We start from the raw sequence: 12,322 nt of genomic DNA on the forward strand, positions 1-12,322 counted from the left end.
AACCATTTCAAACAGTCGCAGTGCATATTTTTTGTAAAACCAACTGCTTTATTCTAACTACAGTCAAGCAACTATACATCTTTCGTAAATTTATAGTTGAACGCAAAAATGGCTGTTATACTTAAATGACAAAAATTCTACTTTTGAATGATCGAACTCAGTTAATTAAATATGCGGCCAAATCTGAGACTGAATCCGCGGCTAACTTCACAGTGGTTGTTACTATGTCTATGGCCAACGACAAACACGATCGGGAATGCATTACTCTGCATAGCATATTTAGAAAATTAATAACAAAGGCAGTGTACGAAGAAATTTTTGAGCTGAAAGGAGATTGGACTTCGCTTGACATCGGTATTAAGCAGTGTAGATTTGATATATCTGATAAAACACTGACATATATAGCATACAAAGAAGCCAAACTGCCAAAGCTAGTGATATAGATAAATCTATAGAAACAAAGAAAAGGATTTAAACCCTGACTACCCGACCCTTCAAGACTTGTCGAATGAAAATAAATCGCTCGAACAGCTAGACAGACGATGATCCCCATCCCACAGTACAGATATCGTTGAAGTTTTTAGATTTTATTGTGCTCAAACAAGAGCCAGTAGACAACTTAAGGTGTATATGCAATGAAACGTTTAATTTCTAGGTTTTGGCGAGATATGAAAATTTGATTTCAATGCCACCGGCTTGTCGAATAATTCGGACTAGAGGAGTAGAGGTTGAAGAAATTTAGGTTCAAAGCTCGGCTATGAAAATGTAAACTGATGAAATTCCTCGGTCGTGATGACGCTGCAGCGTAAAAATAGGCAGCCCTAGCCTGCAACGCAGACTATATATTGGACTATATATACCCCAATATATAGTCTGCGTTGCAGGCTAAGGCAGCCCTGACTTTGCTGATATTCGCGTGTGCGCGTGTGATACTCGCGCGCGTGTCGCGTTTACTTTGTTTACTACGTCCATATATAATGCAAAGTACAAAAAGTTTAGCAAAACGCTACAGACATAGACGTAAATATATAATTATCTACGAATTTACATGAAGATACGTCACAAAAACTACAACCTAATACCCGATGATTGAACTACATTATATCCAGAAGTTACCATGTTTTTAAACAACAGCTAAAAACTTCAAGTTAGCGAAATAAAACAGGAATTCATGCTATTTTTTTGGAAAACTATCCGCGGGTCACTCCGCCTAAGGAAACATCACCCTTTTAAAATATTAGCTAAACGCTCAATGCCGGTCTTGCGGGTCATACGGAAATGTATATATAGTTTAACATTTGTAATTAAGAAATAGAAAACATATTCCGTGTTTCTATACAGTTATAGAAACACGCGTGGGAATTTGGGAGAACGAGAAATGATCAGTGGGAAAACGAGCCCGTAGGGCGAGTTTTTCCACGTTATTTTGAGTTCTCCCAAACTCCTACAAGTGTTTCTATAACTGTATAGAAACACAGGAAAAAATGTTTTCTATTTCTTTTATAATATAACTCGATAAAAAGATTTTGTACAAATATTATAATTCGATTCAATTACAAATTCTCATTACATCGCTTCGCTTGTCAAGTTCGGCGGGAAAATTCCCGTGTTTCTATACAGTTATAGAAACACGCTTCTCGACCAATCAATACGCGCGTACTATAAATGTTAAATTCCCATGTTTTGATGAACTGATTCAAACACGGGCTTTGACCAATCAGAACACACGTTATATCTGAATAGCATTTTACTGCGGCGATACGTGCTTGCTTTTAGTAATTTAATTCTCAAGATGTGTGCACCTTTTGCCCATGCCTGTGCACCCAAGCATTTGTGTAGATATTATTTGAATGATTATGTATATTAGTTGGATAATTATGATTTGATATACCGTTTTTACGATGACAGAATACATGCGAAACTGGATTTATATATGCTAGGGAAAATAAAGCTAGGAGCTAAGAACGTTAGTTCATATGGTCATGGTCTTAGTTCAAGGTTACATTTCAACTACATAAGCTTATTTTATTCTTCAGCTTTCTGGTTTGTTAGTGCATGCTTTCGTCCATATACATGCATTGGTTGATGCATTGTGCTGTATTCATTTCTTTGCGCAATTTTCACTGATCGTGGTTGCTACATGCGTGTACGTGTTACATAGGTTAAGATATTAAAATTTTTATTTACATTCTAATTGAAACTAATTGAAACTAATTAACTATTCTAATTAACATGCATTATTTTCAGTGTGGCAGTTTAAAACTCTTATTCAAATCGAATTAATTGTTGTTTTTCCCAAAGTTTAAAAGAGTCACTTGCGCATCAAGTTATAATCAAAATTTAATTCAAGTTAGAATTAAAATTTAAAAAACCTCAGCAACCTTAGCATTTAGCGCAAAATCGTCTAAAACTTCAAGTTCTTTTCTATGAAAAGGTTATCTAGACCATGTACCGACCTTACACTCACATGTACCGACCTTTTCAAAAGAGATTCTGGTTTTCAACCACGCTATGACAACTGCATATCGTTCGTGATCTCTTTCTGCTAATTTCTGTGCCAACTGAGCAAGAAACTTGTGGCATTCAGATCCCATTCCTCCATTGGTTCTGAAAACGAGTGAAGTAAATTTTGAAGTCTAAAACTGTCGTATTTTCTCTTCTTTTCGTTCTCGTGTTCCTTGAAATTGATCTGGGTTGGCCGGCCTTGGTTACATTTGGAGTTTATATGCGTCACTCTTACGTCGAAAAATGCAGTAGCTCCACGTAGCCAAAAACAATCTGCCCTCACGTCTAATTTTGCTTCAGAACTTATGTTGGCCAATCTCAGGTCAAATCTCTCGTTGTCAAGGGGTTGAAGATGAGGCTCCATTTCTACGTTCTTACACACTTTACCAAGTTGTGTTGTTAGCGAATTACGGACTCCATCATGCGTTTGCGCCACGACCCCCCCTTTTACAAGAGAAGGCATGATAGGCGTTTAAGCGATCTCCGCATGCACAATGGCTTGGTAAATCATCCAGAGTTAGATTGTATCTCATTTGTAACGAGTCTCTGAATTCTTGCTTATTAAGAGCTAAACCTTGATCTTTGAGTGGTATCGCGTTTAGGAAGGAACTCGCTTCTTTGTCTCTTGATTGCTTTACCAAGAACAGTAGGTCTGGGGATAGTGTTAATGATATCCATATTCTTGACTTAACAGTTTTCGTTTTGGTATTGCAGTGGAGCTACCATTCTAGAATTCAGTACGCCCTTGAGCTAGTGTTAGGTTAAGTTCACTCGCAAAGGGTTCTTCTCGGCCGAAAAGTTGTGGTAAGAGAATGTCATTCAATGTTTCGTGTATCTGGTCTACATGCTTTTCGAAGTCCTCAATTGTTCGCATAAAGTAGGTAAATTTTGATTTATATGCTTTCGTAAGGGCAATGTAGGCTGCGTGAGGTTGGCTTCTCGCGATTTTTGCGAGTAATGAGATATCTTGTACCCATCCATGAATTTTATCTCTACAATACTGATCTCTATATTCTTTGGATCCTATAACAGCTCCCAAGTGACGTTTTCCTTCTGCTGTAATATTAACTTCTTCTCCAAAGATCTGGTCTGCTTGCTTGGCCAGGTCTTGCGTCTTCACTATCAGCCAACACTTTGGACCATTTACTAAATAACCGTATTTCTTTCCTTCTTCTTCTATGTACTTGTACCGATTATATAAGTGTGTCAATCTTCCTCCTCCTGCTGAATCTTCAGCCAGCCATACTTGTTTGTTTATGATATCATTTTCTACTAATTGTATTAAATGTTCAGGTAAATCGCAGGAATTTTTGCAGTAGTATTTATTGATTCCGTGGGGCCTAAATTTTCATGACCGACCGCCACGACGACCCGATTCCATCCCATATATAGGTTAAGGTTGGTTTTGCACTTACTAAAGGATTATTGACAATAAATATTTAATTCCTTATAATTATATCAGTCATGAAATATGCGTTTATAACAAAATGGTATTTTCAATTGTGAATTTTTGCTAGTGCGCAAAATAAATATATGGGAGATTAATATATACGTGACTATACTGATTATGATGTTCTTTATAGCAATATACCGCCGGTATAGCTACTCTTTGCGTCGTCTACTACAATGTCCATATGTACAACAAGCTATGTATTAAAATAAATCCATATAGTATGTGAAATGAAACGTTAAATTTGTTAAAGCATACAGTTATGGGAATGCTTTGACATTAGATTGCTCTGTTAAACTGTAGTTTTACATACGGTTTTAAATCCCACTTCGAATGTCTCGAAAAATTCCGTTTCCGTCGACTAGCTCAGACTGAAAGAGTTGTACAACAGACCACCGACTAAAACCGCCTTCTTTAGGGCTGGCGAGTGTTCTTTATCATCTATATATATAATCCAAACCGTTGGTTATCGGCTGTTTTACGTTCGAACGAAAAATCTACAACGCACTGTCCGCCGCGATTAGTGATATAGTTCTTTAGGAGAACGCCTGCATGCATACGTCACAAGCCCGGTACTCTCGGTACCAGTTTTTTTTTTTCAGTATACGATTGAAAAAGCGCGTAATGTTCATTTATTTTAGGCTGTTTTGAAGACTTCCGCAGCGCTTTTACTAACAAAAACTATTTTTACCAAGTCTATATAGGCATATAAACTTTTCAGATCTTTCGTTTTTCCTTGCAGAAACACTTTAAAGAACTGAATTTAAGCAGAGCATATCCAAACTAAATAATAAAAATGCTTTTCTAGAATCGTGTGTATAAAGTACATTGGAAAATCGTTTGCATCAACAATACGAAGACGTCCGAGATTTGTCCTCCGCGCAATTGATGGAGCCTCAAAGTCAATCGCATTCTGAGCATCAATTAGGACCGACCAGAAACCAAGAAATAGTTTGGCAGAAACATAACAAAGATATGGGTAGACTTAAAGATTTTATCAAAAAGGAATGGCCTGTTCCTCCCAGAACTTCAGGAAGTACTATAAAACTTGAGAACTTTTGCTGTCCATTTGTTTCCACAACCCTGAACTCAACTGTGTTCATCATATCAATCGGGCTGAATTCTGCGTTTACAAGAAATACATATTCTGCAGATCGCGATGACCCATGGGCCATTTCCATGCAAAATCCTGACGAAAACCCGGAGCTGGCGAAATTTATTAGCGAGCAATGGGAGAAGATGAAACTTCAAGGAAGTTGCGAAGGAATTGATTTAATTGCCAAACATATCGTGTATGATGCTTCAGATGTTAACTCGCCACCGCAACTGGTTTCCCTTGAATGTGACAACCAGACCTATGTGAGAGCCAGGCTTCCTCATAGTAATATTACTATCTGGAGCCATCCGCCTAGAGATCAAGCATTGAGGGCATCTATACGTGGGCATCTAGAAGAAGGTAGTACTATACAATTAGTATAGGTAATAGCATGGTTTCGACTTTCGAGTGCGACTTGTGAGTTTTTCAAGGACCTCAAAATAGCAAGAATCCGAAGGACGAGTGCAATTTGAAGTCTTTGAAAAACTCACAAGTACATGTTTATTCCAAATTGCACCAGAATCTATGCTATTGTCTAATAATAATAACTAGAAATACATGCATGCAGCAACCCCTCGCTATTTCAAAACAAGTAGTGGCGTAGCCAGCCCGACAATTTAGTCATGCTGTGCTAATATTTTGGTGTTCATCGACTGTGAAAACAATGAATTTCTAAAGAAATGAATAATGATAATAACATAAAATTTTCATAGCATGACTAAATCGTCAGGCTGGCTACGCCATTGAAACCAAGTACACAATTTCCTGAGTTAACCTGACCTAAACCTATGTTATGAAATGACACAAAACTCAAATCAGTCTTATTATATTTTACCGAGTATATCATAGCTAATTTTTCCATCAATCAATACAAATATAATCATAAAGCTAGTGTAAACATTACCCGTTCAATTTTGCTGCATTATACAATGGCAGCAATTAAGTAATGGTTAAAATCGAAGCCTTCAAACGATTAAAACAGTACAAAATCTTTAGAGACAAAGAAAAAACCTCAAATGTTATCCCTGAGCACCGTGCGAGGGTACTAATTCCGTCCGGATATTTACACCCACGATGTGCGAATGCGAAATCAAAGTAGTTCGCCCCAGCCATGGCGGTCTTCTACGTTATGCGCATGCGCCAGTATGAACTACTAAGCTCTTGATTGGTCGAAACAAAAATTTTCATTTTCAAACGTCATTGAATAACTGTCAATGTCATTTTGCAAAATTTTTATACAATTTATATTAATTATGTTAGAAGGAAACTCGAATGTGGTCAGGACTTTTTACGGTTTAACAAATAACAAGACCAGATTTTCGATCGAATTCCCGGTGTATAATGAAGTAGGAAGCTTTTACACTTAAAAATATTTCATCCGGCACAGCTTCAAAAAGTAATTCTTTTGTGGTAAACACAACTTTAATATTCTCAAATGTAGTTCATTATAAATCTTAATGTGTTATGTGATAAATGAATAAAATTTTATGAGATAAATGAATAAAATTTTTAGTTCATGCCCAGTTGCATGTTGTTTTCAAATCGTGTAAAAATAGAACTGTTTCAAAGTTTTTACTATAAAATTTAATTGATATGAAGACACAACAATTATAACACTTTAGCTCTGGGATTTCCTTTTTTTGGCACTCAGATTTCCCATTTTTGGCAGATTTTTTAGATATTGCACTGCTCTAAACCAATCAGAATTGAGAATATTTTTTATGTATATTATAAGTTTCCTTATTCTATACCTACAATTTCATGCGTAATATGTTTTGTATATTTTTAAGAATAACGAGCACCTCGTGCCTGTTACGTTCTACCTTGAGCATATGCGCTGGCTCAAAAACTATAGTTAATTTTAAAATGTTCAGTTTACTAATAACTGATACGACTGAACAATGACATCCTTTGACAGGTAAAGGAAAGTGTAAACAAAAGCTTGGAAATGTGGAGAAATGTGCAAAGGATATGGAAAAACAAACTTGCTCAACACAAGATTGGGAAAAAGAAAGGAGGAAAACCCGAAACGCATTCAATAAATTTTATGAAGATTTTAGAAATATCCTAGGCCCCGAAGAGCTACCATTTTCCTTCCAATTGCCAACAATCCAACTGGAGTATGGAAAACAACGCTATGGAAACTTATCTTCTGGTGTTTATAAAGCAAATGATAATGAGGCACATAATGTATTTACTGTGAGTGGTGTATTACCAAGAAATTCCAAGAAGGATGTGTACGATTCCACAATAGGAAAAATATTGATGGGAATTACTTTCGAGCAACTGATGACTGATGATGTCGAAAATGAAGCGGATGGTAAATATCAAGAATAATTTTCAAATGTTCAATTATTCTGAACTTAGATGTAATTTTCGTTAATTTAAAATAATTACTTGTGCCATTTAACAGTTCATGATAGACAGTGATAAAACTTAGGTTTGTTATTGCAGTTGGATAGGGGGGAGAATCCAATCAATAATGTTTTCATTATTACTGTTATATTCATTTTAAAATTAATAAAGTTTAATTTAATGTGAACGGTTGAAATGTGAAGGGTTAAACATAATTAAAAAATTGGAACATCTCTGTATATCAATCTGGCGGAAGTCTTCACTGTAGTCTGTGGAGAATTGTTAATTTTTGTGAAATTAACAGCGAACCAAACACATACAATTACCCGAAAAAGTGGGAATCGTATGTGATTGGTTCGCTGTTAATTTATGCAAACAGTGTTTGAATTAAGCATGCAGGGGCCGATTGTTCAAAGCTAGATTATCGCTAACCCTGGGTTAAATTTTAATCCACTGTTTTAGTTTATGTGCTTCTGAACCACTGTTTGTTTTAGAACCTTTAGAAAATATAACTTCTATTGAACCAGAAAATACTAATGGAAAAGATATTCAACTTTTATAAACAAGCAATGAAAAAATTTTATGTAAAGTGTTAGGTTAACCCATGGTTAAGTTATAAAAGTCTTTTCAGTAGCGTAGCCAGCCAGTCAATCTGTCCCGCTATGCTAATATTTTGGTGTTCACTGACTGTGAAAACAATACATTTCTAAAAACATAAATAATTATAATAACTCGAAATTTACATAGCGGGACAAAATCGACAGGCTGGCTACGCCACTGCGTCTTTTGAACAACCGGCCCCAGAAGTGAAGGTCTTTGCTTAAGATTTCCAACAGCAATTTTTCTCCTTCGTACCTTCTCCGACTGATTCCCAATACTGGTGCAGATCCGCGGCCGGCAGCGGTCTATAACCCACAATTGTTTTGACATGCGTACTAACCATCCTCTTATTCGTGGGCAAGCTTCGGTTTGAACTCATTTACAAACAAGCGAAAAAAAATCGCATAATCCCTCATAAATATTTAACATCCATTAGTAAATTCATGAAAGATGGCTACTAACCAGGTGAGTGAACTTTTCTCTTGTTGTACTGCGAGATTTCAGTCACTTAGATTAAAATAACAAAAAAACTTGACATTTTGGTGTTGGCAAGTCACGAATAATAGAATCGACTAGTTTTATTGAATACGATGAGGATTCCAACTAGTTAATGTATAGCACTTATATTTAGCTTCAGTTAACTGTACATATTACGAATAAAGACTAGTACCGTTAGTAGTTGTTCACAGACACCAAATAAAGAAAAAAGAAAAAAAAAGAGCTCTGTTCAGAGTACCAACTCGAACAAACCAAAATTACAGTCTAATGGACTGTTTCCACCCTGCAGGTACCAGCCTTGCAGGAGATGGAGGTTGAGACTGTTCAGAGTAACAACTCGGACAGATCATCACTTACCGATGACATTCGTACACTGGTTGCTGAGCAAGTGGCTAGTACAATTCGCAACACTTCACCAATGCTTTTGAAAGAAGCAGTAACAACTGTTGCTCAACCTCAGCCAACAAATTCAGTAGAAGGGTTACCAAAGGAAAGTGTAAACGATACACTACAACACAACAGTCGCCCTGCCAAATATTACTCTGAAGCTAAGGAAACAGAGTTGTCTGAAGAAGTTACAACTTTCTTGACCACAGCTTTCACCAAGCGTCTTTCTAAAGAAGTTTGGTCTAATCTTATGCAAAAGTATCCCCCAATAAAAGGGATGGATCAAGTGCTTGTTGCCCCTACAATGGAAACAGGTACTAGAGAATATATCAAACAAAAGTTTGGTTACCACAAGACGAAAGAGGTTTTCACATCAGATGATGGCCTCGTGGAGAAGCAAGCCCCCTTCCTGGCTGTTGCACGACCTATTGCTGCAGCATTAGACTGCCTCGAAGAGCCTCCAAGTCTTGATGAGAGTGACGAGGGCACTGGTCCTGACCCGGACGAAATAAAAGCATACCTGGAAGATGCCCTGGTTTTACTGGGTAATGCAAGCTTCCGATTAAATGCATGGCGCCAAAAGCGTTTTGGAGTATTTCTCACCGATGTTGGTAAGAGAATTCTAAAAGATGATATTCCAACCGATAAACATCTCTTCCCTGATAAATTTTATCAAGTAGTCCAAAGCGAGCATGATCATTCCAAGACAAATTCCAAAGTTATTGCAGCTCCCCCCAAGCCACAGTACCAGAAGGACCGACCAAGGCAGCCCTTTTGTGCCACTTCGTCCCCCACTGCCAGCAGTTAACGTACTTGGGGGAAACGCAAATGGTCCTATAAATCCTCAGGAGACCCAAAACCAGATTTTAGTCGCTCATCTTCATACAGACCTCCCTTCCACAAGCGACCAAGAAATTCCAAGGAGCCCAACACTCAAAACAACAGCTGACTATATGATCCCTCAACTCAACAAAATTGCATTGCAAGAGAACCAGACAGCGGGTCGAATAAAACACTTTATAGAAAACTGGAAAATAATAACTTCAGACCAGTCGGTCTTAGAGACAGTGAAGGGATATTAGGAAGTGAAGGGATGTTCATAGTACAGCAGGCGAACAAGAACAACCTGAAGACACAAAACAATTACGTCCGCACAGAAAAGTTCAAACTAAAAAATTTGGACCTAGTAAAAACAATGTTGCAACCAAACGACTTTCTCATGAAACTGGACCTGAAGGACGCCTATTACTCTATCCCAATGGCAGAAGAACACAAGAAGTACCTTCGGTTTCATTTTCATGGTGCAACATACGAATACCAGTGTCTACCCTTCGGCCTCTCATCGGCACCACGGGCGTTCACCAAACTAGTCAAGCCAATCATTGCCTCCTGAGAAGATCTGGGATACGAGTAGTGATTTATTTGGACGACCTATTGATCCTTCATCACCACCGGAAAGAGCTACAAACAATTTTTAAGATTGTTACAAACCTTCTTACCGACCTTGGCTTTATCATAAAACTCGAGAAGTGCTCACCCTCACCAACACAAGTAATCATCCTTCTGGGTGCACAACTGGATTCAACCAACCTGACTATAGCAGTTCCTCTGGAGAAACTTTGTCACACACAATAAGAGAGCACAGAGATCCTGACCAGGCAGGGGTGCTCCATGCAGGAGTTGTCGGCTATGTTGGGGCGGATGAATCAGACAGCCCGAATCGGAATCTGGGAAGCACCATTGCACTACCAAGCCCTTCAAAGGATGTTCATTGCAGCGCTCCACAAGAGAGGCCACTTCACAAGGTTGAAGACGTACTTCATTGCCCTGACGAAGGAAGCATCTTGCGAACTCAAATGGTGGTCTTCAGAGAGACTGCATCAAATCAACGGGATGGCCTTGAACCCTCCAGCAATCGACAAGATAATATCGACAGACGCCTCCAAGAAAGGTTGGGGAGCCAGTTCTCTGGGACAAAGCACAGGTGGTCAGTGGCAGAAGGACGAAGCCAGAGCTCACATCAACGTGTTGGAACTGAAGGCAGCTTACCTAGCCGTTCAGGCGTTTGTGAGAGACAGTACGCGTCCACACCACATTAAAGTGCTTATGGACAACTCCACTGCAGTTTCGTACATTAACAAGCGAGGGGGGACACATTCACCAACTTTGGCATCTCTGGCATTAGAGATATGGAACTTTTGCATTTCCCAGCAGATATGGATTACAGCGAGACATGTTCCAGGAGTGACCAATGTCGAAGCGGACTTTGCGTCAGGGAATTTCAACAACCGAACAGAATGGACCTTGGAGAAGAGAGTGTTCCAGATGATCACCAAAAGGTTCTACACACCACAGGTGGACCTATTTGCATCTCGCATCAACCACCAGCTTCCTCGCTATGTGGCAAGATACCCCGACCCAGGGTCAATGGCAACGGATGCTTTCCTTCAATACTGGGGGCAGTGGACTGTGTTTATATATGCTCCAATAGTGCTCCTGCCTCGGATTCTTCAAAAACTGCGACAGGATCAAGCAACAGGGCTAGTAATAGCCCCAACATGGCCAGGGCAGCCCTGGTTTCCGACTCTTCTGGAGTTGCTGGTAGATTTTCCAGCGCAGTTACTAATAGCAGAAAGGACGATCTTCTTACCTTTCGAGCAGCAGGCTATCCATCCAATGTGGAAAAATCTGCGTCTAGCTGTTTGACCGCTGTCAGGTCTCGTTTGCAAACAACAGGCCTTTCACCAGAGGTGTGCAGAATCCTGTTGGCTTCATGAAGGCCAAGCACTCAGAAGCGATATAAAGGACCATGGCAGCTGTGGGCTAGCTGGTGTACGCAGAGGAATAAATGTCCCTTTTCAGCCCCTGTAACTGATGTCTTGGAATTTCTATCTACCCAATTTAGCGAACGTAATCTCGCATAAAGAACAGTAGGTGTGTATAAATCTTGCATCTCACAAATGCATGACCCAGTTGATGGCTTGCAACTTGGCAGCTTACCCCTAGTATCCCGCTTTATGAAAGGCATCTTCCAGCTTCGACCAGCAACCCCTAGAGTTTGCACAACTTGGAAAGTTGGTCCAGTGCTGCAATTTTTGTCATCATTAGAACCATTAGCAGGACTTTCTCAGAAACTTTTAACGTTGAAGCTAACCACTCTGCTACCCTTGACTTCAGCCGCAAGGGCTCATGAAATTGCAGCCCTTCACTGCGATTATCTTTCAAAGAAAGCTAACAGCTATGAGTTCACTATTCCAACTTACGTGAAGAATTCCAGGCCCTATCATCCCTCTAGGAAGATATTCCTGGGACGTTACCAACAAGATTGCACCATTTGTGTTGTGAGGTGCTTGGAGCATTATCTCAAACGTACCAGTAACCATAGAAAGCACAAGGAACTCCTACTTTCATATGTCAGTCCATACAAACCA

General features: G+C 39.0%; 2 protein-coding genes across 2 annotated transcripts; both read left to right on the forward strand.

The window, feature by feature from the left end:
- The first annotated feature begins 282 nt into the window (after positions 1 to 282).
- LOC114525235 lies at positions 283 to 7,532 on the forward strand. Its single transcript, XM_028546459.1, has 3 exons — positions 283 to 354; positions 4,764 to 5,411; positions 6,970 to 7,532. Exons 2-3 carry the CDS (start codon positions 4,844 to 4,846, stop codon positions 7,386 to 7,388), a joined length of 987 nt encoding a protein of 328 aa, XP_028402260.1. The 5' UTR covers positions 283 to 354; positions 4,764 to 4,843; the 3' UTR covers positions 7,389 to 7,532.
- A 3,048-nt stretch (positions 7,533 to 10,580) lies between these two features.
- On the forward strand, positions 10,581 to 11,597 carry LOC114525097. Its single transcript, XM_028546306.1, has one exon. The coding sequence runs from the start codon at positions 10,581 to 10,583 to the stop codon at positions 11,595 to 11,597; it is 1,017 nt and encodes a 338-aa protein (XP_028402107.1).
- Positions 11,598 to 12,322: the final 725 nt, after the last annotated feature.

Source organism: Dendronephthya gigantea, unplaced genomic scaffold, assembly GCF_004324835.1.
Source record: "Dendronephthya gigantea isolate DGI-Jeju-01 unplaced genomic scaffold, DenGig_1.0 000033F, whole genome shotgun sequence".
Classification (NCBI taxonomy): Eukaryota; Metazoa; Cnidaria; class Anthozoa; order Malacalcyonacea; family Nephtheidae; genus Dendronephthya; species Dendronephthya gigantea.

Coding starts and splice junctions, on each gene's coding strand:
- LOC114525235 (XM_028546459.1), top strand. CDS start 4,844: ATGGAGCCTCAAAGTCAATCGCATTCTGAGCATCAATTAGGACCGACC. Junction 5,412..6,969: donor ACGTGGGCATCTAGAAGAAG/GTAGTACTATAC, acceptor ATCCTTTGACAG/GTAAAGGAAAGTGTAAACAA.
- LOC114525097 (XM_028546306.1), top strand. CDS start 10,581: ATGTTGGGGCGGATGAATCAGACAGCCCGAATCGGAATCTGGGAAGCA.